Source organism: Anabas testudineus, chromosome 24, assembly GCF_900324465.2.
Source record: "Anabas testudineus chromosome 24, fAnaTes1.2, whole genome shotgun sequence".
Lineage (NCBI taxonomy): Eukaryota > Metazoa > Chordata > Actinopteri > Anabantiformes > Anabantidae > Anabas > Anabas testudineus.
In genome coordinates, this window is record NC_046632.1 from 17,962,201 (window position 1) to 17,979,435 (window position 17,235).

At 39.0% G+C, this 17,235-nt stretch overlaps 1 protein-coding gene across 1 annotated transcript in view; it reads left to right on the forward strand.

Annotated features, from left to right (window-relative positions):
• The window catches only part of xrn2 (5'-3' exoribonuclease 2), a 31,591-nt gene that overhangs the window by 13,039 nt on the left and 1,317 nt on the right, over positions 1–17,235 (forward strand). The window contains exons 19-30 of the mRNA XM_026341464.1: positions 335–442; positions 606–695; positions 821–893; positions 1,138–1,221; positions 1,824–1,921; positions 3,521–3,600; positions 3,740–3,796; positions 5,116–5,184; positions 5,708–5,836; positions 8,524–8,639; positions 14,145–14,205; positions 16,515–16,716. Of these exons, the coding sequence (XP_026197249.1) occupies positions 335–442; positions 606–695; positions 821–893; positions 1,138–1,221; positions 1,824–1,921; positions 3,521–3,600; positions 3,740–3,796; positions 5,116–5,184; positions 5,708–5,836; positions 8,524–8,639; positions 14,145–14,205; positions 16,515–16,716 (1,167 nt within the window). The remainder of the gene's footprint in view (positions 1–334; positions 443–605; positions 696–820; positions 894–1,137; positions 1,222–1,823; positions 1,922–3,520; positions 3,601–3,739; positions 3,797–5,115; positions 5,185–5,707; positions 5,837–8,523; positions 8,640–14,144; positions 14,206–16,514; positions 16,717–17,235) is intronic.

The following is a 17,235-nucleotide window of genomic DNA, read 5'->3' on the forward strand; positions in this document are numbered from 1 at the left end:
TATATTTGTGATCTTCTAGAAAGCCAGCTGCGTTTGTCTGAACCATTTGCAGCCACTTTTAAATCTAAACTGTTAAATGCTTTTCTTTTAAGCTCTTTCAGTTCCTGTATTGAATTTAGGGCAGATTGCTCTGTAAAGGTCTTGTCTAGTAGTTAGCTCCAACTACAACATTACCTGTTCAGTTTCAGGCAACATTGATTGTTGTAGACTGGAAAGTTAAAACTTACTGGTGATGAAATCTCAACATAGAAACCCCAACAAACAATCAGTGGCTGCATTGTTTGTTTGGTAAAACTTAAAACTCAAGGAGACATGACCTGATGTTGTTTTGCAGGGTTGTGCCTCCTGGAAGTGGTACTTCCCATTCCACTACGCCCCGTTCGCCTCTGACTTCAAAGACATCAAAGGAATGTTCACAGACTTCGAGAAAGGGACCAAACCAGTAAGATACCTCATTGTTTTCCTCCTGTTTTTTGTCTCGTCTTCTCTGTGAGTGATGCTCAGTTTGCTTTGCGTCATTTTGTTGTTGAATTTAGTCACACTATCAATGATAAATAACAATTGTATAACAATATAAACCACTTGTCTGCTGCTGCCTTTTGCAGTTTAAGCCACTGGAGCAGCTGATGAGTGTGTTTCCTGCTGCCAGCGGCAACTTCCTGCCCCAAACATGGCGAAACCTCATGACCGGCCCGGTAAGTTTTAGGGGTGCAGAGTTCCTGAGACTGTAATGACAAATCAGAAGTCTCTAATACAAAGCCATAGTTTTGATGGTTTCACCAGGCTCTACAGCTTTTTTCTGAACTCTTTCTTTACACAGGATTCTTCCATCATCGACTTCTACCCTGACGACTTTGCTATTGATCTTAATGGCAAGAAATACGCCTGGCAAGGTGAGTCACCCTCCTGCTCAATAACCCTGATTTTAGAGGTGGATCAGGATGTTGATTATTCAAACAGTCATGATTCCTCAACTGAAAATGATTTATATGTAATTAATAACGGGTTAACCCACCCCCCCTTGGCAGCAATATACTCTCTATCTATACTCTTTATTATAGTTTATTCTTTCTTTTTGGGAATGTTATTGACAAGTCTGAGGTTAGAAACAAACTGTTTGTCTGCTTCTTTCTAAAGGTGTGGCTTTGTTGCCTTTTGTGGATGAACGACGGTTGAGGGCGGCTCTGGCTGATGTCTACCCCGACCTCACACCTGAGGAAGGTGAGAAACACTCCAGTGTTATTATTTATTTATTTGTAAAAATGTAAATAAAATGACTAATGATGAAATAACTATGATGATTCCTGAACTGATAAAAACAATGTAATGTAACACAATGTAAAAAATGGACAAGGAGCAGAGCAGACAACCTTTTCCTCTACTGTATAACCTCGCCATAGACAACCGCACCTGTAACCAAAGCAGCTGTAGCCTCAGAATACTCCTGAGACTGAGACTGAAAATATCTAATAAACAGAAATCAAATGAATTCATGTTTCTATCAAAAACAAATTCAAAATCAGCGACCAAAACATCTGCACAGTTACTGCAGCAGCGTGGAACCGGACCTGTATTGTTGGTGTGTCCTATCTAAGCTTTTATATTTGTAAGCGTCACTGATGAAACACAGAGATTGCAGTAGGCTAGACTGACACCATCCAAAATAAGTGCATATTTACTAGAAGACATCCATTTAAATTTTTCCCTCTATATTCTCATTCATCACCCCTCTCTTTATCTTTTCTACTTTGTCATCCAGTCTCTTCAGTAATCAGTGTTGTTCATCTTCCCTGACCACAGCTGTGCTTTGTTCTCTGTTGCAGTGAAAAGAAACAGCCTGGGAAGCGACGTGTTGTTTCTTGGGAAGTCTCACCCACTTTTTGATTTCATCCAGGAACTCTACCGCACAGAATCTCATGAGGTAACTAATCTCAAGAGCCCAGTCACATCAGATCCAGCAGTAATTCAGATTTAACTGGCGTCTAACAGGCAGAAAGCAGAGGATGAGTTTTGTCAGCGGTCTTTAATTTTAGCCACAATTTAAATTTCCTACAGTAATATCTTTTTATTTTTGTCAAATATCTTAACTGTGGCACAATCAGCAGTCCTTCTCTGGTTCTTTTCCATCCGTTGAAAAGCTCTGCATTACAAGCTGCGACACTCTGCTGCAGATGTGCTCTGTGGTTTTGCAGGTGTCCCCAGAGTTGGATTTAGTCTTGCTGATTATGAATTTGTAAATCGAAGCAATTGTTATTTAGATTTGTGTTTGACTTGCTGAGTGAATTCTGTGTACTGACGATGTCTGAACATTGAAGCAAAAAGTGCAGCAGCAAGTAAAACAAGTCTATTGTTAAGAAAACAAATCTTGCTAATTTTAACTACTCAGAATTTCGTAACATCCCTCAATAATAATCTATCCATTTTAGTGTCTTACATCTATTAGAGATAAACATGTAGTTTGTTCTGATGGTGGCATAAGAGAATAGCTCTTGAGCTCATTAAGATAAAAAAGTTTATCCTCTAAGGATCAGGAATAGGATCAAGACACTTAATGGAAATGTGCCTTTATCTGTGTCCACACAGGATGTGCTCTGTCCCAACAATAAGTGCAGGCTATAAACATCTTGGCAGCACTCAGATCTCAAAATATTACATTTCTCACCAGACATGTAAAATGGCAGCTGTGTTGTTAAATGTGCCCTTCAAATTTTTCATTTAACAAATTGTCACATTTTCTATAAAAACCTTAGTGAGTGTGTAGGATCTTCCTTGGTGCATCACAATAAATGTCTAAAAATGCATCTGTCGTACATTTATTCATCGTTCAAATAAAAATAGCTGAGTGTTTCCTGTATTTAACAGTGCCTATCTCCAGTAACCTAGAAATAAAACGTAGTGCAGCCCAGCAAACAAGTGGATCACACATTAACCATTGCAGCTTTGTCTTTAGCTTAGCGACTTATTTTCTTCCTGCGTTCTGTTATTTTCATGGGGAAATCGTAAGAAAAAAAGATCTTTAGTTAGATGGTGATTATTAGAGTTTTGTAAGAGCGTTTGCTAAATCACAGTGTACACAGTGTGTATACAATTCCCTGTTAGCTCAGAGAAACTCTGCACAAACATCCTTCAGACTACATAGCAGAGGACAATACAGTGAAGTAAAATAAAAGCAAAATGCATTTTTGAGTTGAGTGGGACTAAAAATAAGGAGTTATCTGTTCCGGAAGATGTGCGTAAAACAGACAACTAGAGAACACAGCAAAAACGCCTGCAGTGTAGACACAGCGTTTAGTTATTCAGCAGGTATCCACTTCAGAAAAACAAAGTTTTATTTCTCACCGAAACATAAGTGCGATCACAAACTGTGACCTTGATGCTATCAGAACAGAAAAGCCTTGAAGTAATTATCTGTGGTAGATGTGAGGATACTTAATGTAGAGTACAGTAACACATGCTGTGTTGACCATGAATGAAATCATCATCAAGCACTTGCCACTAACCTTACCTTTGTCTTCTTCAGGGCACTGAGATACCTCCAGAGCTGTGCCATGGAATCCAAGGTACATTAAATCTTGATGACGACCCTATTCTACCAGATAAGTAAGGAACATGCATTATTCTCCCTTTTGCTGCAATTTATCCCATGTTTTTTGACAAATACTCTAATTCTTTAAGGGAGAGTGTTTGGCCTGACAAGTTTTTCATGGTGATTTATTCTTTTCTGATGTTAATCCTTCAGGACAGTGGAGTCGCCCATCCCAATGCTGCGTGACATTTCACACAACAGTTCGATCGGGTAAGAACATCGTCATCGCCAGCATAAACTGTCTGGAACCAGAAGAAATTAGCACTAAATAGAAAACATTAATCATAAAGTTTAATGGCAGGTTTAGACGGCTTAAAGAAAAACACTAAATAGATCAAATGTAAAAGGGCAAGTGGTCAGACAGGCTGAGTATACACGCTGTGTGTTGGATGTTGTGCTGTTTTTTTCCACAAATGCTTAGACTTGAACTCTGACTCTGCATGTGTTGGTCTGTCTGGAATAAAGAGTGATTTCAGTGAAATGTTCAGATGATGAAAAACACAACAAACACACAAAGACTGAGCTGCTCAGTACATTTACATGCACTGAAGTAACCAGGTTATAGTCGACTCTCTCAAGTAAGTTTCTTAACTGTCCCCTGTTTTCAGGTAACTAATTGGTTTAGAGGATTAGAGGAACCTGATAACAGGGTTTTTTAATCAACTTATAACAAGAGAGCATGTTCAGGACAAAAGGCTGCAGACAGGGAAACCAGCATCGGTCATGATGATAGATAATAACACAAAGTTTTGTCACCAAGTTTGAATAAATAGCTTTACACCACACATTTTAAAAATGTAATCACAAAATATAGGAAGCAGTATCTGTTGCAATTCTGTTTAATCTTGTGAGTTGTTTCTAATATATGTTCGATGTAGAGCAGAAATTAGATTACTGATCTGCATATATTCCATGTTTAACTGGGTTTCTTACACGTATTTGCATTTATAATTGAAACATTATGTATGTAAACGTTTCCTGACTGGTTGATTTCTCTGAGTAACCTGGTTAGTTAAGTGCTCAGTGTAGAATCATATCTAATCAAAAGCTCTTGTTTTATTATCCACGCTTCACCACATTAAAACCTACAATTTGAAGCACAATTATAGTCAAACTCACAGAAACTATAAACAAACATAACAAATGTTCACATGCAGTTGAAAATCCCAGCGTTGGCAGTTCACAACACATAGTATTCTGTGTATATATACTTTAACAGACTATCTCAGATGAATATATTACTCACAATCAGTTTGGAGTATTTTTAGACACATCAGTGTTGAGCTGTGTGCGTCTCTACACCCACCTTTCATTACAGTAACACAAAAGTGTAGCCATTCTCTGAAAATTGACAGGTTGAGAAGAAAATGACAACACATCATCACAGAATAGTTCTCGACTTAAAACATTACAAACTCAGAATCTCTGTGTCAAAGAGGAGATTTTCCATTGTATGTTTTCTTCATTTAAAAATGTGAGCTAATGCAACTCGTTTCCTCTCAACTGAAATATTTTATTCTACTTTCCAGGGTGAAGTTCAAGGATCCAGAGTATGCAGATGGCTTTGTGTTCAAGGCGGTCCTCCTGCCTGGAGCAAAGTAAGGGGTTTTCATTTGTAAACTCTTATTTAGCTCAGTATTAACCGTCTGAACATTTAAAGCGCCTTCTTTTCAGATGTGGAGAGTTTTTCATTTCGCAGATGCCCGTTGTTAAAAGTGATGTTTGTTAATGTCATGAAAAGATCAAAATCAACCAGGTCTTAGATTGTCTCTAAATACTCACGTTGATTGTCTCCTTCTGAAATAGTAAGTCTTTAAAAATGAAATGAACCGTTCAGTAAAATGTGCAGAAAGTGAAGACATCTGAATACTGTTCAAAGTGGCAAATGTTGTACTTTTACTCCACTACGTTTGTTTGAAACCTGTAGTTACGTTAATTTTGGAATCTAATAATGCAAAACGCAGTATAATCATCAGAATGTGTTGATGCAGTGTAATCCAGTATATAATATAGATTAAAAAGGTTTCGTTATTAACAGCTTGTATTACAGCAGCGTTGTAACAGAAGAAGCAGAAGCCATTTTCATGTCATTATAAAATGCCTATTTCTGTTTATTTTCAGGATTCCCAGTAAAGTCCTGAAGCCGGGTGACTGGGAGAAAGGGAACAGGGAACCTTGGAGACCCCAGCTGGGCTTCAACCCAAACAGGCAGCAGGCTCACTTGGACCAGTCCTCATTCAGGGCTCTGAGGTAAGTTTATCTGGATATTTTTTTCCAGACATGCACTGCAACCAAAGAATTGTGTTTGAGCTGTTTACATTTGATACGTCAGCACTGACCGTAGGATGTTAATGTTGGCCTTCGTTACCTTCATCTTTTAGCTATCAACACATTTGTTATATACTTCATAACCAAGCTTTAATTGACCTTGTTGGTCACAGTAGTCCAGTCCCTCATGCAAACAGTTCTTGATTCTAGACCACCAAAGAGTATGTGCCACTATGGAACCAGACTTGTTGTCAAAACTCGAAGAACTGGTTGGACAGTAAGCACCGTCTCTCCAGAAACCTCTAAACCTCAACAAACACATCTGTTTGTAGAACATATGGTTCTGTGTGATGATATAATTTTATAGTAAGCAGTGCTAAACAATGACTGCTGATTCTGCCGTGACTCAGTATTCAGATTTGGGAGAAGAGCAGAGTGTTTTAAAAGGAAAATGTGTTTAAATGTTTGAATCCATCCTAACGCTCCCCATTAACTAGTCATCCTTGATTGTGATCTAAGCTCTCTCCTCCACACATTGATATTATCATTAAGGAAATGTGAATAATTGAACATCTGGCTCAGTCCGATTGTGACATGTTTGTGAATTAATTATGCACAGATTTGAAGAAACACAATGTACTGCATTTTTCTCTTATTCTCTGCTAAACTAAATAATTAGTTGAAGCCGTTATGTGCTGATAGGGCCGAACAGGCAGGTGCTTCAATGACGCAGAAGACCTAGATAAAATTATTAAGAAAATATTTTTTATTTTTTGGGGTTTAGTTGTAGTTTCAGTAGTAGTGTGTCAATATTGGCTTCAATAACACACCGTGCTGTTATACCGAGTGTCTTGACACGAGTCTGATTATAGTTTATTTTATTATCTAACCCTCTTATATTGTAGACATTAGTGCGTAATTCATGCAAACATTTATAACCTTTGTGGTTTAACCAATCTAATTTAACTTGAATGCAGATCCACTTCACTTCAGACAGCACAGACTGAAGGTTCTCATGCAGAGGAAATGTTACAGCAGTGAAAACAAATCACTCTCAGTCTGAATCAGACTAAACTGTCTCTTAAATACTTAGATTGTTGCCTATAAGCAACAATTCAAATTAAGATAGAAAAGTACAGCAAAACAGTATCTTTAGGTGTTACCCATTATTTTCTTAATACTCTCTAATTGTGTATTTGTCGATAAATCAGATTGGATTGAACATTTTGGCAGCATAAAGACATAACTATCATCACATCTGATTCTGTCCATCCTAAGCCTGAGCTGGGCTGGAGCAGCGGGTTAAGTTAGGTAGTCCCAGATGTTTTGCCCCTTCTTCTGCGGGGTTTCCAGGGTTTACCCAGGCCGGATGGAATATATACGAGAGTCTCTCCGGCATTGTTTGGGTCTACCCTACATTTCTGGACATCATGATGAGCGTAACTGGCTTCTTTTGCCAAGCTCCCACCAGATGTCTGTTTTTATTTAAATATTGCTAAATGCTGTTTGTCCACTTACAAACTGGGAGAAGCTTAAATGGATAAACAGCACAAACACAATCCGATCCAGAGAATAAAAACAGGCTATTGGCTGTGGAACATAACATTGAAGGTGTAGTAGGAGCTGGCAATAGCTGGCATACCCACAGCAGCCTGGATGAGTGCTTCTGTGAACAATAGGGTTACCACTGCAACTGCTATTTTTGCTCATGGGCCCAACAACGTGATTATTTTCTGTCAGGAACTCTGCTGTCTTTGTTGAATAAAAGCAAAAGGAAGGTTTTTAACACCTATTAAAAAATTGTTCACCTGTGCAAACAGAATTATTTAGACTTATTGAAGCTATTTAGTCAGTTCTGAATAGAATTAGTCTTACCACAAGTTTGAATTGTTATGTGTAATAATTCTTTCTGTCCAGCTGCACTTTCATTTCATCTGTCTGAGTAATTCACTCTCTAAGAGAAAACTGCCTGGAGGATTCAGGTTTCTCAAATATTCTGTATTGATTATAAAAACCTTGTTTCTTAATTATACTTACGTTTACATGCTCCTACTTACAGGCTACAGTCTATATATGAATACTGTTACAACAAACAGAAAATGAGCTTCTTATTCCAGTACAAGATTTACGTTCAGCAGGAGAAAACGATGTACAGGCCATTTTGTATTAGTTTCAGTTTTGTGTAATGATCTCACCTTTATTCCAGCCACTCCTTTCTGCTGCTTTCCCTGTCTGCAGCTTTTTGTTATGCACACATGTTCCTGTATAAAGCAGCTTAGAAACATTGTTAAACAAATCTACAATCTAAATGGCAGAGAAATCAGCGTTTTCGAAGAGAGATCTATCTGAGGAAATGGTCTTTCTCTAATCCTGTACACTGATTATGGTAACCATGGTTGTCATTCTTATGTTACTGGAACTAGACTTACTAAGGTGCATCTAAATGTACTGCATGATGTAGTTTTCATGGGTTCTGTAGAACTTCAGCACATGACCAAGTCGTGTGTAAAGATTTCACAGATAAATACTGACTTTGAAGTTTTCCTTTGTTAAATGGTTGAATAGGACACACATGTTTTATAAATGTGAGAGATTGTATTTAGAGGACATGTTGTTGTGAATTGTTTTTTAGACCTAAAGACCTCTCTCTCCCCCCCCCCCCCCCCCAGTCACAATCTGAACAGAAACCAGCACGGTGGACAGTACAGCAACGCTCCACCACCAAGCAACTACCACCGAGGAAACTACCCTCCATCACACAGCGGCGGCCAGCAGCCTTTCCAACGTAAGAAACACACACACACACCAAACACCAATAAACTAATATATAGTGATGCACATTACTGTGAGCTCTTGACGACTGATAAAGTTTATTATTTTGGGACTTTAGTCCACCTCCACAAAGTTCAACAGCACAACGTCATGCTAATTCCATGAAGGATTGGACAACATGCTTAAATTCTCTGTTCTATACAGAAAAAGATCTCTTTGAGTGAAGAAGTGCTGCTCTGTAACACCACTGTACGACTGAATTAATTTGAACACTACAGCAGATGGTGTCAAGTCAGTTTCTATTCTGCAGTCAAACTTTCATTTGTATCTCTAGTTTAAGCCTTTTAATGAGATAATATATACAGTATATCTGACCTAATCAGATGCTTTAGTATTTGGAACCCCTAGCATGTGAAAAGTAGAGTATGTCGTATTTAGTGTTCTTCACTTTTGTCCAACTAACAGCTCATCTATTGTCAGCAGCTGAAGCCAGAACATGTTTAAGTAACACTGTCTAAACTGCTTCTTATATTTCTATTCTGGGTTAATTAAATTTTATTTGTATAGAACCAAATCCCAACAGACGTCATTTCAAAACACTTTACAGTGTTTAGGACCTTTAAAAAAAACCTATATACAGAATTCCCAAATAATATTCTAATGACCATCATAATCAATTAATTTCTTCATGCACAGTCCAAAACCTAAATATTTACAATCATGCAAAATGGAGAAATGTCATCCCAGTGGAAGACCCGGCACTAGAGAATGTCCCTCTTTAAGACACAAATAATTGTGTTATATGATTTTGTTCATCACATGAGGGATGGTTGAACAGCTCCTCACATACGGAGGCAGAATCTCTTTCCCAGCTCCTAATCACGGTCTGTGCTCGGCCCCGGCCTCGTCCCCTCAGTCCTCTGCCAGCTCTTCTTCAGCTTGACTTTGATGTGCCAATTTGCAAGTAGATGAATAATCTCATCTGCCCACTGATAGTGTGCGGGGGAGTCATGGCTATTCTGGTGGCACTTGATGCAAATGGGGGTTTTTGGCTCCTCCGGATTGCGGCAGCACCTCCCCTGGCCTCTGCCGCTTGTTCTTAATCTTAAACTTGCCAATTAACTATCCAGGGCATTCTTTTATATTTATATATATATCTCACTTGCTCTACGTTTTTCCATCATTCATGAAGATATTGTTATTTTAATAAATGGGAATTGTTAAAAATGTTCAGCATTGCTCATCAGCAATTCTCCACCAGTTTCCGGTGACAGAGGATGATTGTTATCTTATCAGCTGAAGTACCTGGAACAGAAATGTGCCATTGCTGGCGTTAGCTTTTATATTATATTTCATTTTTGCAGATTTTACTCTGTTTAAAGTTCTAAACCTTTGATTTTCTGATTTTCCTTTGAGCAATCACTGTGACTTTCTGAAGTTATTTGGCTTTTTGTAACAACACTAATGTCTCAGAGGATTTTTTGACTCCAGCTCGAGTCTTTTTAACATTGATCTTAAAAGCTTAATCTGGACCAACTATAATCTTGGCATCTCTAGGAATGTGATTCATCTGACAAGCAGGCCTTATTCTGCAGCAGAGACCAGGGGCTTGCTTTTGTCCAGATAACACTTTCTCAGGGGCAATCCTCTGCTTGGCCAGTAATCACTGTAGGCTTTGCTGCACTGGGCTTTTGTGATTTTGGGGGGTTGGTTGGTGATTAGCGTTGTAGGAGACCAGGGCCAGTAATGAGACTGTCGAGTGGCTCTGCTGGACACAGTGGCCCCATCTGATAAAAGCACCCAGGAGGATCCCGTTTGATTGGGTGTGTGATGCGTCCTGAAGAGGGTTGAAACCAAAGTTAACTTCCCCCTTTGACGGTGCTGCTACCTCCTGCAGTGATGTGTCAACATGCCGCCTCTGAAACATGCTGTGGGGCTTTGTGCGCCGCAGCCGGACCAGCTGGTCTTTAATAACCAGCCAGGGAATCTCTGCTGGTGGCCATTATTGTCTTGACACATAGTGACACCAAATTTTAACCAGGGCAGCAAAGTAACGGTTTCATCCAGCGGTCACAGTGGCTGACAAGCCTCCGAACCCCTCAGCCACTTCAGAGTAACAAATACACATAATAGCTGCTCACACTGGCTGGTCAACCAACTGCAACCACAACAAGTCAGCAGATTCATGTGGCCTTGGTGCTGACAGTACTGTGAAGTTCTTGGTTGTTTATATTTATTCTTTAGTTGGTGGTTTGATTTAAGTTTAGTCATAAATTAACATCAAAATGTTCTAATATAAGCTCTTGTTTAACTGTTTGGGTTATTTTATCACAACACTGACAGAATTTAGTTTTAAAAATCGAACAGTGGGAATCGTTTGGTGTTTAATTTTTGTTTAATTTAGTTTAATGTTTTTTGTATCAGGTATCGAGGTTGCTGGTTGTAACTGGGGTTAGCTGTGTTCCCTTGAGCTGTCTTTCATTTAGAGGTTTTAATCTTTTGGCTTGTAAAGCATCAGGAGTGGAAACTGGTAGAGTTTACGGAGTCTGTTCCTCTTCTTTGTCTAGCAGACTGAAAAGTTACTGTCCTGCTTCTGTTATTAGACCTGAGCCGTCTGGACAGGAGCTGAGTCAAATAGTCGCTGAACTAATTGAAATTTAGGTGGAGAGAGATGTTTAGTTGTTTAGCGCCGTTGTAATCCCTGCATTAATACAGTGGACACAGCGTGTTTTAAGGATTTAAAGCGTAATCCTTTGTTGGCTTTTGTACGCCACAGACTGAAGGTCTATACACTTTCAGATCATTGTTAATTAAGGAGATTGACAGGTGTCCACTTGTAATTTTCTCTTTTGAGTCATTGCTGGCAATGAGGAAAAGAAGACCAGAGTGTTGTGGAGTTATAATTGAAGCCCAACTGGGTGGTCCACTTAAAGTTTGTTGGATGAGGAGATAATCAAACATGAAAACTGAATAACAAAAACAAAATGATAATGTGGCGACAGCAGTCTGCCTGCTGGCTGATAATTGTATGTTTTACTTTTTGTTTGCAGTGGTAAGCAGAGAACGGGTGGAATATTTTCTACTTGACTTCCCTTCAAGTTAACTAAAAAAGGATTAATTTGGTTTTCAGTTTCCTTCATTATAATGATTTTCATGAGTTCCAAAATGCTTAACAGCCTCCCGTTTTGAACTTGTATACTATCACCCTTGTAGCTATCGTGAGCTGTTCCAACATCCTTCTAGATGCATGAGATCCTTGTCTGTTTTACATTAATAATGTGTTAATTTAGAATAGAATAGATTAAACGGTATTGTTGTGCACATTGGAAGTACATCGAAACTGTGGGTGCTCTTCTTAACAACAGTGCACTGATCAACAATAGTATAGAAACATAAACATAAACATAAACATAAATAATAAAAAAACAGTATGAAAAGAAACACAAAAGCACTTTACTGCTCAAGTACTCTGTACTGTACAAAGGTTACTGTAAGGTATGGCAGATGTATTTATACAGCACATTTCAAACAGAGGAATGACATTTAAAACAATAAGTTGGAATAAAATATAACAAAGAAATTGAATATGAATAGAAACACATCCACAGTGAGCATACTAGAACAAGTGGAAACCATGAATTGGCCGTAAGAACCCTGTTCATTAGCACACACGACTCTCATGAAAGCTGTTTTTAAAATATCAGATGTAATGTACTCAGTTCTCCTCATGCTTGTTGGATCTCTAGCAGCAGAGTTTGAGATGCTAAAAGTCTGATTTTAGATTTTAAGATTTCCAACTTAGCTCGAACTTTCGTCCTTCTTTTCTGTTGCCACATACTGTGGTCCATCTTGTCTTTAGTTGAACTGAATGAATTTTGGTAGAGCCAGAGAAACTTGGTGAAAGGGAAAAGTAAAGTTTTGCCAAGAATTTTCAAAATTATTCTATTCAAACCCAAGGAAATTCAAAATTTGCTAAGAATTGAACCTTGAGGTATTCTACTTGTTATGATTATTATTTCATATCTGTGATGCTGCCTTGGAGATTTGATCTGAACCTATGGTCTGTCAATATTAAAAGCTGACAATTTACCCAAGTCGTCTTTTTCAGAAATCTTGTTTAATCCTTTATACTAACAATAAATATTATGTTGGCTAAAGCCAGATTGAAATCTGAACAAAAGACCATTTACAATTTAAATATTAAGAGTTAGTGCTAACAAGCAGGTGTTTAGTAGGTACTATGTCTTTGTTAGTCTAGTGTGATAATATGCTAACGTTTGATAATTATCTCTGTGGCTCAGAAGTGATCTGCGGGTCAGAATTAAATCCGAATTATTATTTAATGCATTTTCTGTAGTTCTATGCTGATGCTCCAGTACTGAAGTCTGGTTGAAGAATGTATGTGAACTCATTCTTTATCTCTGTGAATCGGGGCTTATCGCTGTGTTGAGGGATGTTACTGGTGGCATATTAAATAATGTTGGTACTTAGAAATATTCACAAACATCCATTGTTTATTGCAGCTTTTTGTTCTGTTAAATTGTGATTTCAGTCTGAAAACTATCAGTTCTTCAGCCATCGTCCACTGAGCCTCTCTTCCTGTTCACTGCAGTGTTCACAAATATCATTACCTGCTGATAAATCTGCTGTGTGTATGTGTTACAGTAGGTTACTCAAGTGCAAATCAGTATCAGCTTCTCTGAACTTATATCAGTCAATTTTTTTAACAGAGTGTCTTCCAGGTTTGTAAATTCGAGCCTCTAGGTCCTTTTCATGGCACCCTTCACCCACCCTGAGTTGAGCCACTCAGCGGGCCTGCCCCTATAAACAAACAGGTCTGCAGCTCGCAGCTGGTCATCGCCTTGGCAACAGCGAATCTGGAAGAAGCCGCTCGTTTTTTTCTTTATAAGTGTGTCTTTGTGAAGGGCTCGCAGCGATGGAACCAGGGTACTTGAGGCGTCCACAATGCTGCCGACTGAATGCTTATTTCATTTTCTGAACAAAAAAATGCAAATGTGGTGCTGCTGCTTTCTCCCGTCGTCTGCATCCCCTCCACCACCTCCCCACCTCCACAACTGTGTGATTTGATGTTCGAACGAGTTTAATTTTATCGTGACAACTGATTCGTTCTGTATCCGTGACAGAATTAAATACGTTGCATTTTTCAGTCATTGTTTAATCTTCGAGGTTAAAGCCGACATGAATTGGGTTAATTAGTATCCATGTTTAATGTTGCTTCAAAAAAAAAAGTAACTGGATGATTTTCTCAGGTTTCTTTGCCGTTTAGCTCAAAAAAATCAGAGGATGTGAATGTGAAATATTTGTTGTATGATCCAGTCGAGTACTTAAACTGAATCACGGTAAAGTGCGAGGCATAACACAAAAGAATAACCGCTAACAACAAGCTCAAGGAACTCTAGGACAGACTGTCGTCTTGCTCGGGAGGACTGAGCGCTCTGATTCTTAACTAAACTTCAGCAGAGCCACTTCTGAACATGTTGCCTTTTGTTCTCTGCAGATTCCAGGCAGAACAGTTTGCTGGGAGCGCCTCCCTCCTTCCACCAGCCCCAGTATCCAAGGTGAGTCTGCGACTGGTTTCTCTGCTTTTTGTTTATCTCATTTTCTGGTCGTCTTTAGAAGCGAAGTTCACTGTTTACACGCCGACATTTTCCTCCTCACTCAAACTTTTTCTGTCTGTGTGTTGGATAATAATGAAGTCAAACATGGGCATAACGTGTTTTCATTCCTTTTAGTTTTTGTTACTGTGTCAGCCAAGGACCTTTAGGAGATTTATCCACCAGTCATTTAACTTGTACCTTTTTTTTCAAAGTTAAAAATTAGATTTTTGCAGGGAAGCTTCGCCCCTGTGTGTTCCTTTTGTACTATCACAGGTAGAATTAAACATGTCAAGGCCTGTGGTCTGTGGTCTGTGGTTGTCTCGTCTCCGGCTAAATCCCCCTGTAGATTTCCAGCCTTTCTGCACGAGCGCTCTGCTGCTGCTGCTGCTACTGAATTAAGATTTTTCCCTGTTGCTCTAAAACAAATTTCTCTCAAGGAGGTTTGTGCAACTTAATGAGGCATCACTAATGCTTTCGGAGGCCGCTTCATTCCCTGCGCCGCGGCCGCAGAGTCCGCACAGACCGCACAGACCAACTATTGATTCTGGCTCCAGACCTCTCTAAAGTCCTAATCAGGTTCTCTGGTTCAACTTTTCAGGCCCATTGTGGCTCGGTGTCACCTCAGGTCAGTAGTTATTAGTGGCGACTGAAAACAGTTTCTTTAACTACTCAGGGCCGGACCAAATGAAATGCAGGAGGAACTTGGAGAGAGGGATTATGGATTCCGGCGATCCGTTAAGTCCGGCGCTGGCCAGAGTGTGACATGGTTACGTAATGAGGGATGGTGCTGCCTCTCTTAGTTTCTTCTCTCTTCATTGTTACTAAGAAGAGACTCTAACTAATATCACTCTTGCATTGACACATTATCTCGTAGCTGCCTGGAGGTCCCGCAGCATACCGGCTCTGCACTTTGTCCCAGGGATGCAATCTGGCCTCACTTGAGAGATGAGGGCGATCTGAGCCATATGTGAATATGTTCATTTCATACTCTGTTCTTTTATGTGCGTCGACGCGAAGTCATCTGTGACGAGAGGCTGTTTTATCTCTTTGAGAACTCGATCCCTCAACAAATTCCAGTCGATGGGGATTTTAGCGAGTCCACTTCAAAGTAGAATTAAAGGCAGCTTCTCTCTTTTGGATCAGGAAATCCAGCATTTTATCTCATTTTTGGCTGCGAAGTCCCCAGAATATGAATAAATCAAAACTTTTCAAGTGGTGTTTTTTATTTATGATGAAAAAATAAACCATCAGGGCAAAAGTCACACGAATGACATGAAGTCAAGGAAATAAAAGTATAGGAAGGTGTTAAAAGTTCAAATAAATTTGATCTCTTAGACTGTATTTTATTAATGAAACACTCCTTTTAATGCTGCTGCTTAAAAAGATTTTCATCAGGGGTTAATTTTAATCATTATCTGTAGAAAATGTGACCAGGTGGCAACAAACAGTTCAGACATTCAGTCTCAACTGGTATAAAATGTAAGACGACTACAAAAAGTGATTTTTCTTCAGAAAATATAAAAAATGTGAATACTTTCTGGTCTCTGTTGTTTTCTGTGATCATAAACTCATTACTGGCGTTTATCAGACAAAACCAGACAATTCAAAATGTCACTTGACAATTTCTGTTTCAAAATGACTAAAATTATTAAAAATAATCTGTTTGTTTCAGCTTGTGTTGTTTTGTATGTTCTCGTTGTGAAACTGCATTTAATAACTTATGTTTGTCCTATTTTGTGACATAAAAATAATTTAAATCTAAGTGTTTTGATTTAGTAAAGACTCAGGTGTTGTGTCCACATTAATGCGTAAAAAGTCAAACATCAGAATATTAGTGACACAGGGAAAAGTTTGCTTTATGTATTAAAACGTGTTTAAAAAGTACAAAACAAAATGACCTGGCCAAACTTTTAACTAAAGCTTAACATGTTTTTAATCATTCACTTTCCAGCCCACAGTGTTGGAGTAAAACCTCATCAGAAATGAATTCAAAGGTGATTAAGTCAACTTTCTGTAGCAGAACAAAAATAATTTCTGACTTCACAGATCAGAGATAATAAAGTATTTGTATAAAGCAGTGAATTAAACGCACTAAGTTGTCGGCAGCAGTTCGTTTTGAGTGCAGCTACCTCAGGTTGGAAGGTCTCGATTTCCACTTCAGCTCAAAACAAAACCTGGAGCTCAACTTGTTCCTAAAATGCATGTTTTAATCTGTTCGAGTACTTAACGGTGCTTCCTTGGGAGCTTAACAGGTTTGTTCGTGTCTCCAGGCAGCAGCAGCAGCAGTATGGAGGCGGGGGTCACAGTTGGGATCGGGCCATGCAGTCGCAGCAGTCGGCGTACCAGCAGAACATGAACCGCGGCCGGGGAGGCGGGGGGCCCGGCGGCTACCAGCAGCGCTACGATCAGCGCAGAGACGACTGGCACGATCGCCGGGACGATCGTAGGGACAACTGGGGGCAGCAGCATCAGGTAAAACCTTTATAAGTGTCAGAGCGATGTCACAGCAAGTGGCTTTCATAAAACAACCGCTGCGGCGTTTTCAACTGAACGTGATCAGACTAGAAAAGTTTTACACCTGTTCTAAAGAGATTCATTGGCCAAAGTCAACTTCGTGTCAGGTTTGGACCTTCGGGGCAGAACAAACAGAATTTAAAGTACTCGTTACCACAGTGTAGGAGTACTGTTAGAAAGAAAGTCCTGCATTAGAAACGTAAGAACATAAACTATGTTAAAGTGAACATAAATCCTGTTACTGGATTAATTACTGATGGATTATTCTATAAACATCACACTGAGCTTATTTTAACTGTTGTGTACAGACCATAAGAACTCATCAAGTTTTAGTTTATGTATGAAAAGTACTAGAACTAGGAGTGTAGATGTAAATCTAATAACTTTACTTCTTATTAGACTGTTTGTCAAATCTTAAAGCTGCTTTTTTATCCAAGAAACATTAAACAACAAAAAAGATTTTCAATTTACAGTAAT